We start from the raw sequence: 24,457 nt of genomic DNA, 5'->3' as shown, positions 1-24,457 counted from the left end.
GCCTCCTTCCTATGTCCTTAGTGCCCCTTCCTGTGTCCTTAGTGCCCTCAGTGCCTCCTTCCTATGTCCTTAGTGCCCCTTCCTAAGTCCTTAGTGCCCCCAGTGCCTCCTTCCCATGTCCCCCTCACTGCCTTTCCGACGTTGTCTCATCCCCACCCCTGAAGCCAGCCTGCCTGCCTCCCTCCCTGCCGCGCCAAAGCCAGCCTGCTTGCCTACCTCTATCCCTCCTGTGCAAAAAAAAAAAAGCCTCCCTCCTTCCTCCCCCCCCCCCCCACCGGGTCTGCAACCACCACTGCTCTCCTTACCTCTCTACTGCTAATCGCCATCCAGTAGCCTTCTTCCTGACATCAATTCTGACATCAGGAAGAAGGCTTCTGGGCGGCGATTAGAAGTAGGGAGGTATGGAGAGCTGGGGAGGTGTTTAAATTGGGCGCTGGAGGGAGGCTTTTTTTTTTTTTTTTGCGCGGCAGGGAGGTACAGGAAGCGATTACCTGTCCCGTTGTCCCCACGCACAGCTTTGGGACGCTGTCCCTGAAAACGGGACATTGCCGTGTCCCGAAGCTGTGTGTGGGGACAACGGGACAGGGGATCCAAAAACGGGACGGTTCCGTTCAAAATGGGACATATGGTCACCTTAGTTAAGGGGAACGGTTAATCAGCTGGCTGGGTTGGAGGGCAGAGGGGAGTACAGGACAATCAAGCCATTGTGACATCACTGAGGCATTATGACATCACAATCTCAACTGTTTCCCAAAGATTGAAACGCTACACATTACTATGAATTATTTTTATAGTGTTAACAGGCGCACGCAGCGCTGTACAGAGTCACAAAGAAAGCAGTCCCTGCTCAAAAGAGCTTAAACAAACAAGACAGACAAATAGGATATCATGGATACAGTTAAGGGGAACAGTTAATCTGCTGGCTAGGTTGGAGGGCAGATAAGCAGGGTTAAGGATTGAAGGATTGTTTGTCTTGTCGATTTAGATCAGTGGTTCTCAACCCTGTCCTGGGGGACCTTCAGCGAGTCGGGTTTTCAAGATATCCCTCATGAATATGCATGAGAGAGATTTGCATATAATGGAAGTGACAGGTATGCAAATCTCTCTCATGCATATTCATGAGGGATATCTTGAAAACCCGACTGGCTGGGGGTCCCCCAGGACAGGGTTGAGAACCACTGATTTAGATTGTAAGCTCATACGAGCAGGGACTGTCTTTCATCACTGTACAGCGCTGCGTACGTCTGGTAGCGCTACAGAAATAATTAGTGGTCGTAGTAGTTAAAGAGCCAACAGTTAGAAGAAAAGCAGCTGCGACTGAAGCTAATAATGCCCTTTAAGACTATATAAGTGATAATATTGGCGATTGCGATCCAGAGGATCTGGTTTTCACACAGGCCCACATAATGCTATGCCTTACACGTGACGTCATCAATCTGCGTCCACCTGGAAGAGGTGGAAATCTGCGCGGGCAAGAAATCCCAAAGTTCCTCCCTTTTTTTTTAAGTTTGCAGATTAAAAGCAAGAAGTCAGAAATTTACAGTTTCCCATCTCAACTTCTCCCCGAAACGTTATAAGAGGCAATCAGCTGTTCCCCTGCAGCCACCGAAAGAGCTGTCAGTTCACGTCTATTCGTCCAAAACAAACTGGAAAATGCCTGCAGGAGCTTCTGTCCAGGTAGTAGATTCCTCCGACTTCCTGTTCTTTCTCGATAAACACCGCTGCAGTTGGATGTATCCTGGGCATTGATATAGCTGCCAAGTTACCCATTTCCAGGAGGGAGACTTATATCAAAGCTGCTTACTAATTGTAGTCCACGATTCTGCCCATCGAGATCGATGCTGCAAGTCCTATAATGCACCAGGATGAGGTTGGCAGAAAGACTGTCCAAAAAGTATCCCTCCTGAAATAGGTTACTAGGCAGCTCTGGATTGAGACACTACAAAGGAGCTTTAAAATGGCTAGTTCAACATTTTGCCTGTATGTTAAAATGTCTCCAATATCACTTACCTGCCTATGTTTCTAAGTAGCAACTTCATTAAAGTGCTAGAAACTAGGAGGATGTGTGCCTTAGCTTCATACTTGCAAAATCTCCCACTTTGGAAGTCAGTTTTCCACATAAGTGCAGTAGAATCCTGTCAGATGAGGGTGGTTTTCGTGGGGCAACACAGTACAGGGAGAATATCTTACTGTCATAGTCCAGAGGAAGTATACAACAGCAACATGAGCTATTAAGACACTGAAGGTATAAAGGGGGTTTCCTATCCTCTATCTCTATGCTTCATGTTCCTTGCAGAAAGGTGGAGGTGGGCTGTGGGATCATCATGCCTCATGGATAGCTTCAGTTGGACAGTATATATTGTAAGCCTTTCAGGAAGTTTCCAAGTTTATTGTAATTTGATATCCAGCCAATCATAAAATGACTAAGCGACTTAACAGTATAAATTAAAAAGATAGAAGTGGGTAAAAACATGGCATGAAAATGTGGGAAAGCAGAAGAACTACAATATAAAAATAAGGAGGGAAACACAAGAGGAGGGTCCTAATGCTCCAACCGACAAGCTACTCTACCTTGAACTATTGAGAAAGATGTAAACCAAATCCTAATCCCTTTCCCAAACTCAGGGTATGAGGGAGGGAAAACAGAGGATGGAAGGGAGGGGAAAAAAATATATATATATACTAGCTGATGCCCCGGCGTTGCACGGGTATGTAATTATAGCAATAACACTGTAAATGGATTCAAATAAAGATACTTTATAGTGGTGAATGAAATTATTTTTTTACAGCTTAATAAAAAGTACAATATTCAAATTATAATGTGAAATATTTGACAAAATGAATACAATACAACTAACGCAAAACGTGATTATAAACAACAATTTTAGTTTCACCTCATGGAGCAAGAACATATAAATTATTGGGTGAACCCACCCTTGAGCAAGCAACATAGAGTTGTGGGCCGCAAGACCCCCAGAACATATCACCCCAGGTAGTGAGGGATCTGCATACCAAGTTTCGCTCAAATCGGTCAAGCCGTTTTTGAATTACTGTGAGAATGGCAGCTTTTTACATTTTTTCCATTGACATGAATGGGTGAAATCTGATTTTATGTTTGTAGCTCCGCCCACGTGTGCAGGTGGGCCGCGAGACCCCCAGAACATATCATCCCAGGTAGTGAAGGATCTGCATACCAAGTTTCGTTCAAATCGATCAAGCCGTTTTTGCGTGATCGCGGCACATACACACATACATACCTCCGATTTTATATATATATAGATATATATTTTTATTTTCCCCTAAAATATTTATATCCTGCAAATCCAACAATCCCTCCCTCGTTTCTCCTTCTCCCCTTCTGATCACCAACTTCTACCCCTCCCTTCCATCCTCTGTTTTCCCTCCCTCATACCCTGAGTTTGGGAAAGAGATTAGGATTTGGTTTACATCTTTCTCAATATATATATATATTTTTTTCCCCTAAAATATACCCTAAGTATACCCTAAGTGGTTTAGCCAGTGAGCTTCCAGCCCTTTCTGGAAACATACAGTTCATATCAGCTATCTGATCTCTGAATAGAGGTTGCATAGTAAATTATGTGTGATATCAGCAGACATGATAAAAGATCCTGTTTTAGGCGGGAAATTATCTTTTGCCACTCTCCACCATTAGATCTGGATTCCCGTCTAACCAATTGGGGATTAAATTGTTTATTTCGTGGATGTCTTCATTTTTAGCAGCAAGAATGGCCCTCTGTATGGGACTGAACTTGGACTTAAGCGTCATTGGGAGTGTCAGTATTAATCTCAGGGAGCCCGAAAACTATGGATTAGACACTAATATCTGTCATTTTTGATTATTTTTATGTCACCCCTTCCCACAAGAATTTTCCTCTCTATGGGGCTGAACTTAGACTTAAACGGCATCAGGAGTGTCAGTATTAATCTCAAGGAGCCCGAAAACTATGGATTAGACAGTAAAATCTGTTGTTTTTGATAATTTTTACGTCACCCCCTTCCCACCCCCACAGTATTTTTTCCACAGATAGTAAGTCATATGTATACCAAGTTTGGTTGAAATCTCTCCATGCATTTCAGAGTTATGCTGGAACATACATACACACACCCACACAGATACATTCGATTTTATATACTGTATAAAAGTGTCTCTCAAACAATTTTAGCTCTGGCACACTAAAGGCTCCTTTTACAAAGGTGCGCTAGTCACTACCGCCTCCTTTTAAGCAGGTGGTAGTTTTTCGGCTACAGCGCACTATAGCACGCGCTAATCATGTGCGTGCGTTAAAAACGCTAGCGCACCTTCGTAAAAGGAGCCCTAAATGGAACAAATGTTTTTCACGGCACACTATAATTGAAATTATAAAACATAGTAACATAGTAGATGACGGCAGATAAAGACCCGAATGGTCCATCCAGTCTGCCCAACCTGATTCAATTTAAATTTTTTTTTTTTTTTTTTTTTTTCTTCTTAGCTATTTCTGGGCGAGAATCCAAAGCTTTTCCCGGTACTGTGCTTGGGTTCCAACTGCCAAAATCTCTGTTAAGACTTACTCCAGCCCATCTACACCCTCCCAGCCATTGAAGTCCTCCCCTGCCCATCCTCCTCCAAACGGCCATACACAGACACAGACCGTACAAGACTGCCCAGTAACTGGCCTAGTTCAATCTTTAATATTATTTTCTGATTCTAAATCTTCTGTGTTCATTCCACGCTTCTTTGAACTCAGTCACAGTTTTACTCTCCACCACCTCTCTCGGGAGCGCATTCCAGGCATCCACCACCCTCTCCGTAAAGTAGAATTTCCTAACATTGCCCCTGAATCTACCACCCCTCAACCTCAAATTATGTCCTCTGGTTTTACCATTTTCCTTTCTCTGGAAAAGATTTTGTTCTACGTTAATACCCTTTAAGTATTTGAACGTCTGAATCATATCTCCCCTGTCTCTCCTTTCCTCTAGGGTATACATATTCAGGGCTTCCAGTCTCTCCTCATATGTCTTCTGGCGCAAGCCTCCTATCATTTTCGTCGCCCTCCTCTGAACCGCCTCAAGTCTTCTCACGTCTTTCGCCAGATACGGTCTCCAAAACTGAACACAATACTCCAAGTGGGGCCTCACCAATGACCTGTACAGGGGCATCAACACCTTCTTCCTTCTACTGACTACGCCTCTCTTTATACAGCCCAGAATCCTTCTGGCAGCAGCCACTGCCTTGTCACACTGTTTTTTCGCCTTTAGATCTTCGGACACTATCACCCCAAGGTCCCTCTCCCCGTCCGTGCATATAAGCTTCTCTCCTCCCAGCATATACGGTTCCTTCCTATTATTAATCCCCAAATGCATTACTCTGCATTTCTTTGCATTGAATTTTAGTTGCCAGGCATTAGACCATTCCTCTAACTTTTGCAGATCCTTTTTCATATTTTCCACTCCCTCTTCGGTGTCTACTCTGTTACAAATCTTGGTATCATCTGCAAAAAGGCACACTTTTCCTTCTAACCCTTCAGCAATGTCACTTACATACATATTGAACAGGATTGGCCCCAGCACCGAACCCTGTAGAACCAACAAAAAACTGAACCCCCCTGTTTTACGCATAGTGCAGGTTTTAGGCCTGGCAGCGGCGGTAACTGCTCCGACGCTCATAGGAATTCTATGAGCGTCAAAGCAGTTTACCGCCGCTGCTGGCATTAAAACCCACACTATGTGTTCGTAAAATAGGAGGTAAATTTGAAAGTTATTTATTTAAGGTTCTTTAAGCTAAGTATGGGTAATTGTAACAACAGTGAAACTAAAGTAGATAGAATAGAATTGCTAATCAATGTGATGGATGTGCTTGTTTTTGAGTGCAAATTAATGCAAAATGCAGCTCGATAGTTGACAAGCAAACACGCATTTCATCATCCACCATCTGCAGTCATTTTCTTTTTTTAATTTAATTTCTGTCAGAGATGAAAATCCAAGTTCGCAGAGATAAGAAGATCCAGACAGTAACAAAGCCTCGATTGCTTCGTTGCTCAAGTTAGGATAACTATTGCATAAAAAAAAAAAAATTAAAATTACTTGCTGTTAGTTTTCAAGGGCCAATCGCGTCAAAGAATGATGCTTGTGTGGGCGGTTGTATCCTTACACACACAGACGCTCATAACATTTACAGACTCTTTCGTATGCGACGTACACATCATCTATTCTAGTATATACTTATGAAAGGAATTTTTTAAAAACAAAGTAAAATTCTGGAATCTCTCGTGGCACACCCGGCATCTCTTCGGGGCTGTGAAGCATCCTCTTAAAATACTTCTTAACAATCACTCTTTGGTTACAGTTATTGCTACTTTGGAAAGTGTAAAGGCAGAATAATAACTCTTAAACTAAACCTTAAGTTTATATACCACATCTTCTCTATAGCGATGGAGCTCGGCACGGTTTATAGCAGGGGGGTCTCAAAGTCCCTCCTTGAGGGCCGCAATCCAGTCGGGTTTTCAGGATTTCCCCAATGAATATGCATGAAATCTATTAGCATACAATGAAAGCAGTACATGCAAATAGATCTCATGCATATTCATTGGGGAAATCCTGAAAACCCGACTGGATTGCGGCCTTCGAGGAGGGACTGAGATCCCTGGTTTATAGGAACTTTAATATAAAGAAGGAAAAACATAATAAGAACTAGTGATTATAAAGAGGGTAGCGAGATTTACATTTTTGAGAATAGCCAAGTTTTCAGATCCTTTCGAAATAATTGGAAGGAGCCCAGATTCCACAGCAGGGCAGGAAGCTTATTCCAAAGCTCAGTGATTTTGAAGAAAAGAGATTTCCATAATTTTCCAGCATAGATAACGCCTTTTAGTGAGGTGAAAGATAGTTTAAGTTTTTGAATGGATCTGGTAGCGTCAGGTCTCGTAAAATTCCAGGAGAGTGGAATTAGAGGAGGAAGAATGCCATGCAAGATCTTGAATGTTAGGCAGGCACACTTAAAGTGAACCCTAGAAATTACTGGAAGCCAGTGAAGCTTTGACAGAAGCGGGGAGACGTGATCAAATTTACTTTTTGCGAAGATCAACCTAGCCGCAGTGTTCTAGATCTGCTGAAGTCTTTGGAGACTTTTCTTGGTTAGACTTAGATGGAGTTGCAGTAGTCCAGCCTGGAAAGAATGATTGATTGTACAAGGACAGCAAAATGTTGTTGGTGGAAGCAGGATCTCACCTTTCTCAACATGAGACTTTCCCACTGCCCTGCTGAACCCCAGTACTGGGAGAACTCCTGATAAGATGGTGGTACAAAAGATGCTGAGTGTGGAGAGGTTTCTGTTTCAGATTCCAGTAACTTTTGAGGACCTCGTCATCTATTTCTCCAAAGAGGAGTGGGAAGATTTAGAAGAATGGCAGAAAGAACTTTACAAGGAGGTGATGAAGGAGAATTATAAGAGCCTGATCTCGCTGGGTAAGGGAAAATTCTATATTTATTTATTTTTTATCAGTAGTCCTGCGCTATCATGAAGAGCACAGTTTTTAGCATGGTGGTTCATCATAGCTAACCTGAAAACCAGATGGGCTAGGGCGAGAGCCGGAGCCAGGTCAGGTTTTCAGGATCTCCACAATAAATATGCATGAGATAGATTTGCATCTCAAGGAGGCAGTGCATGCAAATCCATCTCATACATATTCATTGTGGAGATCCTGAAAACCTGACCTGGCTCCGGCTCTCGAGGACCGGAATTGCCTACCCCTGGGCTAGGGGAACACCTCTCTCTATTATCTCATAAGAACATAAGTGTTGCCATATTGGGACAGACCAAAGGTCCATCAAGCCTAGTACCCTGTTTCCAACAGTGGCCAACCCAAGTCACAAGTACGTGACAATATCCCAAAATAGTAAAACAGATTTTATGCTGCTTAGCCTAGAAATAAGCAGTGGATTTCCCCAAATCCATCTTAATAATTGCTTATGGATTTTTCTTTTAGGAAATTTATCCAAATTTTTAAAATCCCCGCTAATCTAACTGCTTTTACCGCATTCTCTGGCGATGAATTTCAGAGATTAATTACAAGTTGAGTGACGGAATATTTTCTCCAATTTGTGTTAAATTTACGACTGCATGGGGGAGAGTATGGTGCAGTGGTTAAAAGCTACAGCCTCAGCACGCTGGGATTGTGGGTTCTAACCCACGCTGCTCCTTGTGACCCTGGGCAAGTCACTTAATCCCCCCATTGCCCCAGGTACATTAGATAGATTGTGAGTCCGCCGGGACAGATAGGGAAAAATGCTTGAGACCTGAATAAACTCATGTCAACCGTTCTGAGCTCTTCTGGGAGAACGGTATAGAAAATTGAATGAATGAATAAATAAACACCTCCTAGTCCTTGTATTTTTGGAAAAAGTAGATATCCCTGTTGCACTCCACTCAATCATTTTATATGCCTCTATCATATCTCTGTCTTTTCTCCAAGCTGAAGCGCCCTATCTCACACTGAAATATTAACTTAAATATTTAGAGGGGTGTACCGTATTTTCACGCATATAACGCGCGCGTTACACAAGATTTTACAAACCATGCGCGTTATATGCGTGAGCGCGTTATACAATTGTTTTCTGTCTTGCTGGCGCCCTCCTCCATCTTCCTGCAGCGTTCGCTGAAAGCTGCAGCAGCGGCTTCCATGCGCCTCCTGCGACTGGGAAGCGTTCCCTCTGACGTCGTGACGTCAGAGGAACACTTCTGGGTCAGCCGCAAGAGGCACATAGGATCCGCTGCCCGCGGCTTTCAGTGAACGATACAGGAAGATGGAGGAGTATACGCGTGGGCGCGCTATACCAAAATTTTCTTACATAAATTCCTTGTTCCCGTGCGCTATACCCATGTGCGCGTTGTACACGTGTGCGCATTATATGCGTGAAAATACGGTAATCAAAACAAACGTCTAAGTCTGTTTTGGGCCTAGGGCGCTAGTTGCCCAAAGACGGCAGCATCCAAAGTCCATTCTTGAAAAATACGTCTAAAATTTTTTTCCCCGAAAATTGTCTACTTCTACGCCCAGCTGTTTGATCGCCCAGATGTAGGAATGAGGCTTCACACAGGACTCAGATCGGGATGAGGCGACCCCAATGGATGGTCTCTCAACCTTTTACTGAGTATCTTAACTCCCTTAATTACTTAGCTCATGCTTTGCAAGGTTACAGTTTCATCATGCATTTAGAGTGCGGATTATAACAAGGTAGCTCACTTGTTTACATATCTAAAGTGATTCTCAAAGCTACTATGTCACGTGACATATGAATACATCATAACGGTTACAATAAAGTGATTTCCTTGTGTACACTTCTAATATGTCTAAAAGCTTATTATATCATGTGACATTCCACTGCAAATTGGACACATGCCCACCAAATATCATGAAAACGGCACCCCCCTACTTCAAAGCAAAAATGATGACATGGGTTAATTTTCTATTATCCTCAGGAAACTTCCCGTCTGAGCAAGGCCATATTATGATCACCCCTATTATAAAAAATGCGAATGAACCACCCAATTCCCCATCTAACTATAGACCGATCGCCAGTATCCCCTTATTCACCAAAATAGCGGAGGGGCTGGTAAAGGCGGAACTCTCTGCATACCTAGATAAATTTAACATACTTAGCGACTTCCAATCAGGCTTTCGCACAGACCACAGCATCGAAACCATCTTAGCTTCCCTTCTCGACCACCTCCACACGCTCTTCAGTCAGGGCTCAAGTGCCTTAATCATACAACTTGACCTGAGCAGCGCTTTTGACCTGGTAGACCACACCATTCTCCTTGAATGCCTGGCTCACATCGGCATCTCAGACCAGGTCCTTAACTGGTTTCAGGGGTTCCTAAGAAATAGATCCTACAAAGTATGCAAGAACAACTCTTTCTCTTACAGCTGGGACAACACCTGCGGGGTTCCGCAGGGCTCCCCCCTATCCCCCACCCTATTCAACATCTACCTGGCCTCCCTAGGCAACCTTCTTCATAACCTCAAGCTCAAATTCTTCATTTATGCAGACGACATCACAATATCCATCCCACTAACCAACTTTTCACATGAAATACTCGACCACACTACAAACATTCTCAACCAGATCGAACTCTGGATGCTAGCATTCAGACTGAAACTAAACCCCGATAAATCTAAATTCTTCCTAGCCACCCCCAATGACAAAATCAAAGAAACTACAATTCAACTGAAAGGAATGACCTTCCCCCTCGAACCAACCTTAAAAATCCTGGGAGTCACGCTGGACAAAAATCTTTCCTTAGAAAATCACACCGACCTCGTCATCAGGAAAAGCTTCTCTGCACTTTGGAAACTTCGCACTATAAAAAAATACTTCAATGACACTTCCTTCCGCCTTCTTGTACAATCCTCCATCCTTAGCATTCTAGATTATTGCAACATCATATACCTTAACGCCACGAAGAAAACAACCAGGAGACTAAAAATAATCCAGAATACCGCCGTGCGCCTCATCTTTGGCCTAAAGAAATGGGAACACGTCACCCCATTCTACCACCAACTCCACTGGCTGCCTTTCGAGTCTAGAGTCCTTTACAAATTCGCATGCTTCTGTTACAGGGCTGTAAATGGTTCCTCACCAAGTTACATCAACCCTCACTTCAACCTCTACCGCACCAACAAGAAATCCCGTCGTATTCAGCTGTTCGCCTTCCCCTCACCCAAACTTTGTCACTTCAAAAGATTCCTTGACAGAACTTTCGCCTTCCAAGCAGCCAAGCTGAACCCATGGCTAGCACAAATGATACTAGAGGCCCCCACTTACCTCGGGTTCAGAAAATCACTTAAAACTTACCTATTCAGCAAACAAGACCCGAATTGTTCCCCCCCCTGACAATAACTCCCCCCTCCCCAACCCGGCCCCCTCATGAGGCCTTCCCCCTTTTTCCCCACTTTCCTCATCCTCTGTCTAGTTCAAATAAAGCTGATAAATAATTGAAATTCTGTTACTCTGTAATTCTAATAACAAATCTGTAATTCTGACAAATAATTGTAAATCTGCCTGTCTATGCAGACCCTAATATAACTCGATGTAAACCGCCTTGAACTCGCATGGGTATGGCGGTATATAAGAATAAACTATTATTATTATTATTATTCCAAAGGTTATAATGCATGCTCCTTAAACTCAGCGCGTGACAAGAGGCCTGCTTTTGCACGTAGGCAAAGTCTGTTTGCTGCCCATATAAGGAATACTTAAACAAGATAAGGAATAAGATAAGGGTAAACTTATGTCAGGTTGATATGTGACAAGAGTCTTGTGACAAGAGAAGGGAGGGGGGCGCACGGCAGGATTTAGAGGCCTAAAAATTCTCTGGATACGTCTAAAAAACCTTTTTCGATTATCGGCGGGGACTCATTTTCCCGTCCTATCCCAGCAAGTTCTTTTCCTGTCCCTGCCCCATTCCTGCAAGCTCCGCCCTCATCTGCACAAGCCTCAAACACTTTAAAATCATAAGTGCTCGAGGCTTGTGCAGTTAAGGCAGAACGTACAGGCATGGGGCAGGGTCGACAAAACCCGCGGGGACAGGACAGGGAAATTGAGTTCCTGAGGGTACAAATTTGTCCCCGTGTCATTCTCTAGTCTGCTAGTTCAAATTAACTACCAGCTTCTTTAATTCATTCAAAAAATCATATTATTTTGCTTGTTGTGTATTCGATTATATTTTGTATACACTCTAACCATGATATTAAATGTTAAAATATTAAAATTATTTCTTCCTTCTATTGAGTGCTCAGTCTCTTATCTCCTGCATAGGAGCCACAGTGAGATCACGTAGGGACCATCCTCGCACTTATGGGTCCCTAATTTTTTGTTGTTTAAGATCTCTAAATTGTAACATCCAGCCTGTGCTCTTATATTTCTATTAGAAAATATAGCACTTATCTTATCCAGCATGGATGAGTTAGTCTCGTGGCTCCACAGGATTTCTTCTCCAATGTGAATTTGTGCAAAGATGTGCAAATGTGCAATTATGTGGACATGTGAACTTAATCCTATCACTGCACCACATATCTTTGAAGTGCAGAAGTGACAGATAGGTAGGCCAAGTTTAACTTGGGACCGTACAACCTGATATCTTTTGATCTTGCAAGGTAATGGCGGAATAGAAATCGCTAATGTAATGTAATGTAAGATAAGGGTAAACTTGTGTCAGGTTGATATGTGACAAGAGTCTTGTGACAAGAGAAGGGAGGGGGGAATGCCTCAGCATTCTGTCACAAGGTGCTAACATTTTCCCTTGCTTAGAATGTCTATGTGGCAAGAGGAGAAGGAATGAGGAATGAGGAATTACAAGACTTCTTTGGCTCAGTCCAAAACTAGATCATTTACCCACCCCCATCTCACTACCCTCTGGCTCCTCTCTGCAGCTTGAGTTTTTGAGCAAGGTCTTGGGCATCATCATTGATTCCACATTGTCCTTCAATGACCACCTCCAATCCTTGGTAAAAAAAATGCTTTTTCAGCCTTCACATGCTGAGGAAAGTTAGATCCTGCTTCCATCAAAAACATTTTACCATCCTTGTCCAATCCATCATCCTCTCCAGATTGGACTATTGCAACTCTATCTACTTAAGCCTAACTAAGAAAAACCTCCACAGACTCCAACTGATTCAGAATGCCGCGGCCAAGCTCATCTTCGCTAAAAGTAAATTTGACCATGTCTCCCCGCTCCTGGCCAAGCTTCGCTGGCTTCCGATAATCGCCAGGGTCCACTATAAATGCGCCTGTTTAACTTTCAAAATCCTATATGGTATCCTCCCTCCCTTTATCCCTCTTTCTTGGAATTCCTCAAACCCTAATACCACCAGATCCTCCCACAAATTAAAACTATCCTTCCCCTCGCTAAAAGGCATTTCCCACACAGGAAAGCTAGGGACCTCCCTCCTCTTCAAAATCACTGAGCTCTGGAACAACCTTACCTCCCCTCTTCGGAACTTGAGCTCTCTCCAAGTTTTCCGCAAACATCTGAAAACCTGGCTTTTCTCAAAAAATGTAAGTCTCCCTCCAACTTAGGAATCAAGGAAACTGTTATATCTTGGCATCCCAAGTCCTCTAAATTTTCTTCACACTTCTACCTCTAACCCTCTGTTGTAGTTCCTTCCTATTTCTCCTACTGTAAACCGCGTCGAGCTCTATGAACGTGGAGATGATGCGGTATACAAACCTAAGGATTAGATTAGATTAGATCTAGCTGGGAATAGACTAACTGCTAAAGATTGTGCTGGTAACTCGGGGGAGCCAGATTAGAGCCTGGCAGTGTATGCTGCTTTGTTGAGAGACAGCCAAGCATGCCATGGCCCTACAAAAGCAGGCCACAAAAGGACATTCATATCGAAGGACTAGTTTTCTGTTTACTTTTCTTCCCCCACCTGTGAATGACACCTTACATAAATATTATTTTGTTCACCTTAACCCTCTGTGTGGCTCTAGTTTATCCTGGCTTCAAGTCCTGCCTTTGTTCTCGTTACCTCAGTGACGTGACCACATCACACCATTTTTGTAAACACTTCACTGGATATAGTAAAATACAGGGCTAAATTTAAAATTCTGTGTCCAGGGCACTTGAAGAACAGGATTCTCTACATTCCTTCAAAGTCACTAAGGTCCTCCCAAGGAGTATCCCTACCTACACCCTCTTCAGAGGACATCACATGATGTGAAACCTGCCAGTGAACCTTCTCTGGAGTAGCCCCCACACTCTGGAATAAAGGCTGATCTAATTTCAATTTCAGTTCAGGTTTCAGCTGAAAATGTCTGTGCAGTTTTAGTGGAAGATGAACCCTTTCTCCCCTCTCCTTCCAACGATCGCTCTTCTGCTCCCCACCTTGCTGCCCAACTGTGCGTAGACCCTCCCTGGGCCTGTCTTAGTTAACCCTGGTGGTGCACACAACCCCCCCCAACCCAGACCTTGTACCTTTTTTAGAAGACTCGGCGGGAGGGATGCTCACTGGTGGGTTTTTCCCTTCCCGGTGCATTCTGATTGGCTTGGGTGCCTAAGTCCCTACCTGAGCCAATTGAGGCCTTAGGCTTATACCCGGTGCATCCTGGGATGCATTGGAAAGGATCTTAGGTGCTTGAGCCAGTGCAATGTGTCTAGTGGTTCTGAAAACTATGGTTATGCATCTAAACCTGCAAGTTGCTTACAGAATGCTGTCAGTCATTTTTTGAACTCCACCTCCTTCCCAGGGAGCTGCTCCAGCCCCTTCAGATTTTTTTTCAGCAAGTAAGTTGCACAGAAGTATTTCTGCTCTGCAGTTTTATTATTTTCGGGTACTTTTTCAAAGTGTTTGGTTGGAGGCTTAGTGCCCAGAGGTTCCCACTTGTGGGGACCTCTGCCTGGGGGAAGATACAGACTCGCACTCCAGAAGTCTGCTGCTAGCAGGATCAGCCCCAGAGGATACCTAGCTAGCCAGCCTGCTTTTGTATTTTTTGAGCTCGGGGGCTGTCCCCTGCGTAGCTGCTTGCATCCCTGATTTAACGGGATGTTGAGCACAGGCTGTTTGGCTCCATCCCAGCTTGGCCAGGCTTAATAGCGGGCTGGTGATAAGGTCCTCTTCCCTTTTGTGGCACAAGGTTTTCTGGGGGTTGAGGCTCAGTCTGACCTCGGTCTGAATGGCAGCCTGAAGACCAAGTTTGTGTGGTAAACCTGTGAGGCAGGCAGGCACATGGCACAGTGAGTAAGGTTATTATAGCCTATGGGGAAAATCAGGGGGGGGGTCTCCAAAAGTGAAATTTAAAGGTTTCTTCAGCCAGAGACAAAGTCCCCCACCTTTAAAATCTTTTCTCTGCAATTTTTGTACTTCAGGAAAATCCCCTCAGGCTGTTTTTTGGTGTGATTTTACTGGCGGTGGCTATCTTGGATTTTAAACAGTTGTTTGTTTTTTTCTAAAGCCTCCATCTGCCTCAAAACCCCTTGATATTTACCTAAAATTGACAGGGTGGACCCCTCAGGCCTTCCTACCCCTATATCACATCAGGTTTGTACTGGATGGCCGGCTGAAGAGTGTCCAGGTCCCGTGTATGTCAGAGCACACGGGAAAGGGGTGAGAGCCTTGGGCTTGGCCTCCCCTGAGTCCTCCAGGGCTGGGGATTTGCAGAAGGCGTGTTCCCAAGGGAACACACCCTTTCCAGATCGCTCCAAAGGTGCATTGGCCAAGTGCAGATACGTGTTTGCCACGTATCCCACGAGGACCAGCAGGAGGGTCCATCCGGGATCCTCAACACTCTCAGTACAAGGCTTCACCCTGGATTTTGTGAGCCTTATGTGGCATGCCCATTTGAACTGCCAAGGATCCTCAGCATCTGTGTCAGCACGACAAGAGGCAGTGGCACAGGAGAACTCCCCTCAGCCTGGGCCCCGCCAGATGAGGACACAGACCTGGACCAGGAGGTTCAGTCTGACATAGACTGGAAGAATGGAAAGTCCAGTTCTATGCCAACATTGTCCCAGGATGCAGTTTCTCTAGCATGAGAACAGTGGTCAAGAGGCGGTAGACCAGGGGGAAGACCTTGCGGTGTGCTGGCTGTTCAAAGCTTCTGCGCTCTCGGGCATTATTTCTACCTCACTACGAGAATTGAAGCTGGAAATTTCCCAGCCCCCTTGTTGCTCAATTATAAGCAGCTCAGTTGCTCTGACCGCATTTTTTTCATCACATCCGGACATCACAAAGCTGGCCATGGACCACTGGGAGTTACCAGAAGGGTCCCTGAGTGTGGCTAAGACTGTGGCCAAGCTTTACCCAATGTCTTCAGATTTCTAGCAGCTGTTCAGCCAGAGATGAAAAAGAAACAAGCCTATAGCTCTTCTCCCTCCACAACCTCTAAGAAATCGTAGTGACACCAGGACATGGGCCGAGCCCCCCCCCCCAGCTGCCTATGCCAAGGCCTGGAAGTCTTTTCAGCATTGGTGTGCTGTGGATGATGTAGTGCCCTTATGAGCTGTGATTCAGTTGTCCTGGACTTTTTGTAAGAGTGACTTCAGAAGGGTCAGTTGGTCGGATCGCTGAAAGTGCAGATAGTACGCATTCCCTGTTTCCAAGCTTGGGGAGAAAGAGGCTGCCTGACCTCTCATCCAGATATTGCCTGGATCATTAAAGGGGCTCTTCGGTTGTGCCAATCTTGGTGTGGAATCTTAACACTGTACTATAAGGTCTTAGTAGATCTCCATATGAGCCCTTACAGGAGGCTTCCCTTCTGGATCTTACAGTCAAGATGCTGTTTCTGATGGCGATTACGTCAGTGAGACGAGTTTACGAGTTACAAGCTCTGTCCTGCAGGGAACCATTCCTTAAGATTACAGAAACAGAGCTTTCCTTCTTACCAAAAGTAGTCTCAGCCTTCCACGTCAATCTGGAAGTCCGTTTGCCCGCTTTTCACCCTACAGGCTCTAAGAAAAGGAATAAAGTGTTGCATTTGCTGGATGCCAAGCGAGTGCTTCTCCGGTACCTCAAAGTTACCAGTGAGTTTCGGGCATCGGATCATCTTTTTGTTCTGACCATTCATGCCAAGAAAGGGAGGCCAGTGTCTAAAGCCTCAATTTCCAGATGGATTAAAATAGCCATTTCCTCCTCATATGTGGGCTGTGGTAATTGAAAGTGAACACCACTAGAGGAGTTGCTAGTTCATGGGTGGAAACTTGGATGGTTTTGCCCGAGGAAATTTGTAGAGCAGTTACTTGGTCTACCCTTCATACCTTTACCGGGTTCTGTAGGGTGGACGTAGCAGCCAGGAAAGACGCCGCTTTAGGTTCCTCAGTTTTAAAGGCAGACTCAGCAGGCCCATCCTAGACGCCGGGGACTGCCTTGGTATGTTCTTACCGTTCAGGACTACTAGATATATTGCACTAGAAAGAAAGCTTTAGTTCTTACCCCCATAACCTTTCTTGTAGATATTTCTAGTGGTCTTGAAGCATTGCCTTGTCAGTGCCTTCTGCCTTAAGGTGGTCTTTATTTGGAGTATTCTCTGTCTGTTAGATGAATTGAGAGGCTATATTTAAAAAAAAAAAAGGAAAACACTTGAACATAAAGTCTGGTTTACATTTCTGCTTGATAGCAGGACTTATGAGTTGTTTTTGTATCTGGTTTGAGCAGTTATTTGAATGTTATAATGTTAATTGATATGTTTGTTACAGAGCTGAACAGAATTGTAGTGTCGGAGATTTTTCCCCATTTCCCTCCTTCTGGTTATGTCTTTCATTATGGTGCTACTTGACTGCTTTTGTACAATCTGAGGGGGTAGGAACAGCTCTCTGGGAAGGAGGCGGAGTTGAAAAGCATTCTGCAAGCAACTTGCGGGTTCAGATACATAACCCTAGTGTTCAGGACCATTAAACACATCTACAAGAGTATTATCGAGATAAGAACCTAATCTTTCTTTGATCCATCAAAAGACCACCCCATACAGTATACAATTTTTTTAAAAATAATCAGTTTTGTAGATATAGAAATGAGGTGGATAATGTATCGTACTGTTCAGAGCAGGGGCATGGACTATATCTGTTGCATAAAGAGGGTTGATAGGATTTTCTGCTCTGTAAATTGAGGATATGATTATTTTTCAAGTTGGTGAACATCTTCGTATTATAATTTTTTCAAAGAATAAAACTTGGGTGAAACAAAGAATGATTATGGGGAAACCTAATGCAAATGTGTTTATCCCAGGAACAGGTTCTCCAACTATCACCCCTGATGTTATATCCCTTATTGAACGAGGGGAAGAACCGTACGTCAGGGATGATCCGGGATCTGAAGAAAGAGACTCTGGGAAGAGCAGTTGCTTGGGTGAGTCCTGTAGGTAGAGATAATGAGGTAAAAACTGCTGAGCTGAAGAGTGGGATGGGCTGAGAACTGCAGAGACCCTTTCAGAAGCTCCTCTGGAGAGCTCTGTCATCACTCACTGGGTTTCTCATAAGGTGCTTTAAAAAAAAAATAATAATAATTTATATTCCCCATGATTACAAATTATTCAGGTACTTAAGCATTTTTACCTAACTGTCCCGGTGGGCTCCCACTCTATCTAATATACCTGGGGTAATGGGGATTAAGTGACTTGCCCAAGGTCACAAGGAGCAGTGCGGGATTTGAACCCACAACCTCAGGGTGCTGAGGCCGTAGCTCTAACCACTGCACCACACTCCCATAGGTTAACCTTTTCATAACCCAGTCACTCAAAACCATAAATCTGTCTTAGTAATGGGGGTGGTTTCGTACGAGGACTGATCTTTGGAACTGAGATGTCCTGTCTATCTGTCCAAATTAGATTGTAAGCTCTTTTGAGCAGGTACCGTCTATTGAATGTTAAATGTAATGTACCTCACTGCATACGCCTTTCAGCACTATTAATTTTATTATTTATATACCACTTATATCCTAAGTGGTTTTACATTCAGGTATTTTATCATATGTGGTACATAGACTGAACCAGGGGTCTCAAAGTCCCTCCTTGAGGGCCGCAATCCAGTCGGGTTTTCAGGATTTCCCCAACGAATATGCATGAGATCTATGCGCATGCACTGCTTTCAATGCATATTCATTGGGGAAATCCTGAAAATCCGACTGGATTGCGGCCCTCAAGGAGGGACTTTGAGATCCCTGGACTAAACCATGCAGGATGTCAGCGGGCTGGATTGAAACACTATTTTAAAGCGCTCCGAGGGTGTGTGTGTGTGGCGGGGAACCACCCCACTTTACTTAGAACTGTTGGCACTCCCGTTGGGGGGTGTTGGGGGGGATACCCCCCCCATTGTAGAGGAAACAGCTTTTTTCCCTCATTTTTAAGGAAAAATTACAGTTTCCTCTGTAATGGGGGGACATTCCCCCCCCCACGGGAGCACCAACAGTTCCAAGTAGAGTGGGAGGGTTCCCCCCTCCCACACCCCCGTTGCAGCGGAGATTGTCTGCCCGGCATTGTCCGCGTACGATTGTCTTGCGCGGTTTTGACTCGTCACCTCATATTTCACTATCTGTCCCAGTGAGCTCAAACTCTATCTAGTATAGAAATGATACATACTAGTAGTATAATGCCTGTTTTAGGCGGATAATATGGGTGTCCATATTGTCTTGATAAAATAGGCTCTCGGAACTCTCTCAGTAGCACACAGATTTAAACTTGCTCCAGAGAAAGTGTGTGTGTGTGTGTCCAAACCGTGCTTCTGGAAAACCCTATGCACAGATCATGTGAAAGTATTTATCCTGTTTTGGGGATCTGAACTTGGGTGCATTCGTTCTCCTGCAGAGTTTTATGACAGCCATTCTTTGCAGACGTCCTAGGGGACCCCCCCCCCCAGCCAGTCGGGTTTTCAAGATATCCCTAATGAATATGCATGAGAGAGATTTGCATATAATGGCAGTGACAGGTATGCAAATCTCTCTCATGCATATTCATTAGGGATCGCTTGAAAACCCGACTGGTTGGGGGGTCCCCTGGGACGCGGTTGAGAACCACTGTTTTATGAGATTGCCCGTCTGGAAGTAGAGAATGCTGGTTCCCCCCCTACCCCCATAGCGTGAGCAATCCACACTTGCTCAATATGGTCTTCTCAATGGAGCTCCGTCTGTTCGTGTTGTCCCTCAGCACAGGAAAGGAAAATGCTTTACTAGCCGCTCCTGCTGGTTCTTCTTATGCTTCTCTGCAATGGCAAAAGGAAGGAAATCCATTTATGCTCAAAAATTATTACAAAGGGAAGGACTGCAGACAGGTATACAAGATGCAGGCAAAATTTATTATGAACAAACAAATGGTTGCATACAAATAAACCACTTATAGCAACACGGTCCATGTTTCGATCAACACTGTCTTCCTCAGGGGTCCCATAAAAAGGTAACAAATGCAACAAATATGCCTGAGCTGTATACGGTGTAGTACACGAGCAGATTGGCTTTTCAGTAGCAAGTTCTCCTCGTGCATTGCACAGTATACAGATCGGAGAAAACAAACCAAAACTGCAGACTTGTACACGGTGCAGGCAAATTTTATTTTGACAAATAAATCTTAACTAAAAACCTTTTACCAGACAGGGGACCCAACACGGTCCGTGTTTCGGACAACCTTCATCAGGGGTCCATGGTAATAAAGGTAAAAAGAAATATATCACAAAAAGAAGCCTGGAAAAATAGCTTGACGAACTTGTAGTGCATTTCAGAGATTCACTGGTGTGCTACCAAACGCTATTTTTCCAGGCTTCTTTTTGTGATATATTTCTTTTTACCTTTATTACCATGGACCCCTGATGAAGGTTGTCCGAAACACGGACCGTGTTGGGTCCCCTGTCTGGTAAAAGGTTTTTAGTTAAGATTTATTTGTCAAAATAAAATTTGCCTGCACCGTGTACAAGTCTGCAGTTTTGGTTTGTTTTCTCTGGTCTGTTTTTTCACTGCAGACGAAGTTGGACCTTTGGTTCTTTTGTTGTTTTGTTACAGTATACAGATCGGGCATATTTGTTACCACCTTTTTAGGGGACCCCTGAGGAAGACAGTGTTGATCGAAACACGGACCGTATCGGCTATAAGGGCCTGCATCTTGTACACCTGTCTGCAGTCCTTTTGTCTGTGCTTGGTTTATCGCTCTTCCCTGCACATTTGTTGGGTCTTCTTTTTGTCTTCACAAAAAATTATTACAACCGATGAGCACCTGCTGAGAAATCGGTTCTGGTTTTCCCCACAGGTAGTCTCTAAAGCACATATGTTTCTTTTTTTTTAGGTTTCCTAAGACCTCTTGGAATATTTGTTTGTTTTATTTATTTATTTATTCAATTTTATATACCGTTCTGCCAGGGGAACTCAGAACAGTTTATGGGTGTACCTGGGACAATGGGGGGATTAGGTGACTTGCCCAGGGTCACAAGGGGCAGCGTGGGTTTGAACCCACAACCCCAGGGTGCTGAGGCTGTAGAAATCAAAATGTAGTAAAAGTGAGCGAAGTATAGGTCAGTCAAGCTATTGTGACATCACTGATGAGGTCGGCTCTTAGGCATTGGTGGAATGAGGCATTATGATGTCACAATACCAGCTCTGGTTATCAGAGGCTGAAGCTTTTCACACTATTGATTCATTCATTTTTCTATACTGTTCTCCCAGGGGAGCTCAGAACAGTTGACATGAATTTATTCAGGTACTCAAGCACATTTTCCTGTATATCCCAGTGGGCTCACAATCTATATAATGTACCTGGGGCAATGGGGGGATTAAGTGACTTGCCCAGGGTCACAAGGAGCAGCGTGGGTTTGAACCCACAACCTCAGGGTGCTGAGGCTGGAGCTTTAACCACTGCACCACACTCTCTGCCTTACAGCATTCGAATAAGCGCCAGAGTCTAATTTCTGTCCAACTTCGATGTTTATCCTGTGGTAAAAAGCTTAGTTATGAGGTGAGTGAATTTGTATTGCACAACTCTGTGTGTTTTTTTTTTTTTTCCAACATGTCTGTTTTCTCTTACCTTATCCAGAAACAATCGCATCTGAGAATGAAAACACAGACACATATTACTTGAAGCTCAGTGAGAACCCGGAAAGGAGCAATATATTATCAGAAAGAGATGGAGAGGAACCATCACTTATCGATAGGGGAAGAAATTGCAGGAATGGATACATCGCAGAGAAGAAACGAAATGCAAAAGACACAGCTGAGAATTCTAGTGTGTGCGAGCATTGTGCCAGGCAGAGAAATCAGACAGGAGAGCAAAAGTGTATATGCGATGTATGCGGGATACTCCTTTTGAAATCACACGAGAGATCGCAGGTTGAAGAGAGACCATTTACATACATGCATAGTGGGAAAATCTACCAGACAGAGAGAAGAGAACAACTGACAAACCAGATAACAAAACAAACCTGTTTATGTGACATATGTGGATTATTCTTCAAAGATTTTGTAACTCTGATATCACATCAGAGATACCACACTGGAGAAACACCATTTTTATGTACAGATCGTGGGAAAAACTTAATCCAAAAGGGAGAATTACTTGAACAAGTGAAAACCTATATAGATGGGATGCCGTTTACATGTCCTGAATGTGGGGACGGCTTCATTAGGAAGGTAAATTTAAGACAACACCAGACAATTCACACCCGAGAGAGGCTGTCTTCTTGCACTGAGTGTCGTAAAAGCTTTCAGGACGACAGTTTCATAATGTTCCAGACAAGCCATGCTAGTAAGAGACTAATTTGTTGCTCTGAGTGTGATAAAAGCTTCTGGCAGAGTCAAGTGAAGCCTTTTCAATGTAATGAATGTAAGAAGCGTTTCTTTCTTGAGCAATCCTTAGTAACGCACCAAAAAATACATCAGGAAATGCAGACAAAAGAGAGAAAATTTTTATGTCCTGAATGTGGGGAAAGCTTTTTTCATGAGAAAGACGTAAAAATACATCAACAAAAACACACAGGGGAGCAATTTACATGCGATGAGTGTGATAAGAGTTTCCCTCTGTTAGGAATTCTGAAAACGCACCAAAAAAGCCACAGAGGAGAAAAACCGTATTCATGTTCTGAGTGTAACAAATGCTATAAACAACTGTCACATCTAAAAATCCATAAAAGGAGTCATACTGGAGAAAAACCATTTTCATGTCCTGAATGTAATAAACATTTCAAGGAATCGTCATCTCTGAAAGTCCATCAAAGGCGCCACACGGGAGAGAAACCTTTTACGTGCATTGAGTGCAATAAAAACTTCTCTCAGCTAGGAAACCTCAGAAAACATCAAAGGATCCACACAGGAGAGAAACCGTTTGCGTGTTCTGAATGTAGCAAAAGCTTCAATCAGTCGTCGTCGCTGAAAAGCCACAAGATGGTTCACAGCAAGCATAAAGAGAATGGTGAAAACAGACAAATGCAGATTGTGTAAAACAGAACTGGAAACTGTTACACATCTTGTCAGCTGTGATATGTTGATGTTAGAAAGCATGTACCTGAAAGGTACAAAAAGAGTAGTACAGTTCATTCAATGAAAACTATGTAATACAGCAGAACCTCAATATTCACAGGGGTTATGGACAGAGCTGGCCCGTGAATATTGAAAAATCGCAGATAATTTTTAGGGCCGCTATCACCACCCCGCCTCCCTCCTGTGTCCCGAACCTTCCCTAGACCTTACCTGGTAGTCTAGCGGTGACACGGGGCAGGATCGATCACCCTACGCTCCTGCCCCGTGCAGAGCTGTCATCAAAATGGCTGCCGTGATGACGGCTCTGCACGGGGCAGGAGCGTAGGATGATCGATCCTGCCCCCGCGTCACCGCTAGACCACCGGGTAAGGTCTGGGGAAGATCCGATGCAGAGTTTTATTTTAAAAAAAACAATCGTGAATAACCGAATCCGCAAATACTGAAACTGCGGATTCGGAGGCGGAACTGTTCTACATCAAGAAAACACTGGGATTGTGACCCTAAAATGATTGTGAGGGATGGGAAGCTAGGGATCCCCTGGGATATTCAAGAAAGTTAGACATAGTGGTAAAAAAGAACACAACCTTGGCATTGATAATTGAGTTGTCAGTTTCGAGGGACTATTCTTTACAGTGTATGAAGAGAATGAAGATCCTCAAGTACCAAGACATACAATCAGAGATCAAAAAATATGTTAGAAAGTTACAGAAAATTAATACGAATTGTATTAGGCAGCCATGGCCTGATAGAATTTCCAAGTGTCCCTTGAAATGTTACCTATAATTACTGTAGTGTATCCCATGAACTCTAGAACAGTGTTCTTCAACCTTTTGACACCTATGGATCGGTGGAAATAAAATACTTATTTTGTAGACTGGCACTGGTCTGTGGACCAGCAGTTGAAGAACACTGGGCTAAGTCGAGCCCATCTCTACCCAATCTCTGCCCCAGACCCCACCCCCATAATAGTACTAATTGTAACAATTTTTTCCATTCATTTTTCATATACACACACACACAATATAATTGTATTAACAACACGTAATAGTTAACCACAAAATTAAAATACACAAAGCACACTTTAGGCTTTTCAACATTCATTTCTACCAGAAAATGCAAGACCAAAAACTAAAAGTACTAATATTTACAAACAAACCCTAAGACGTAAGACTATGCAAACAGTACAACCCCAGAGGAAAAGAAGCAAATGTATTTCTTCCTGAACAGATAGCAGATGTAAATCAAATGTTGTCTCTCTCCCTCCATGCTGTGCCGTGACTTGCCTTCTGGCCTGCCCCCCTCCCCTCGGTGTTATCTTCGTGCCAGTCCACGGTGCGATCAACACGGCGTCTTCAGGCCAGTTCCCTGAGTGCAGCATTGCACAAAGCTGTGGGCAGCGACTCCTCGCGAGTGTCCCTAGCCTCATTTTGAAGCCTTCCCTCTGACATTGCGACGTCAGAGAGGCTTCCTGTTCAGTCGCAGGACGTGCGTAGGAGCCTTTTTCCATGGCTTTG

The 24,457-nt window shown here is 43.9% G+C and overlaps 1 protein-coding gene across 2 annotated transcripts; it reads left to right on the top strand.

Moving 5' to 3' along the window:
• Window positions 1-1,187: 1,187 nt before the first annotated feature.
• On the top strand, window positions 1,188-23,175 carry LOC117354486 (gastrula zinc finger protein XlCGF57.1-like). 2 transcript variants are annotated; one of them, XM_033932124.1, is made up of 4 exons: window positions 1,188-1,677; window positions 7,338-7,464; window positions 17,730-17,843; window positions 21,505-23,175. In XM_033932124.1, the coding sequence occupies exons 1-4, from the start codon at window positions 1,654-1,656 to the stop codon at window positions 22,902-22,904; spliced, it is 1,665 nt and encodes a 554-aa protein (XP_033788015.1). In that variant the 5' UTR covers window positions 1,188-1,653; the 3' UTR covers window positions 22,905-23,175. The 2 variants fall into 2 exon arrangements, with proteins under 2 accessions (XP_033788015.1, XP_033788014.1); XM_033932123.1 differs by having other exon boundaries at window positions 1,189-1,677; window positions 17,724-17,843; window positions 21,505-23,174.
• The last annotated feature ends 1,282 nt before the right edge of the window (window positions 23,176-24,457 follow it).

This window comes from Geotrypetes seraphini, chromosome 2 (assembly GCF_902459505.1).
Source record: "Geotrypetes seraphini chromosome 2, aGeoSer1.1, whole genome shotgun sequence".
Classification (NCBI taxonomy): domain Eukaryota; kingdom Metazoa; phylum Chordata; class Amphibia; order Gymnophiona; family Dermophiidae; genus Geotrypetes; species Geotrypetes seraphini.
This window is presented reverse-complemented; position numbering and strand designations above follow the sequence as displayed.

Coding starts and splice junctions, on each gene's coding strand:
- LOC117354486 (XM_033932123.1), top strand. CDS start 1,654: ATGCCTGCAGGAGCTTCTGTCCAG. Junction 7,465..17,723: donor TAAGAGCCTGATCTCGCTGG/GTAAGGGAAAAT, acceptor TGTTTATCCCAG/GAACAGGTTCTCCAACTATC. Junction 17,844..21,504: donor TGGGAAGAGCAGTTGCTTGG/GTGAGTCCTGTA, acceptor TACCTTATCCAG/AAACAATCGCATCTGAGAAT.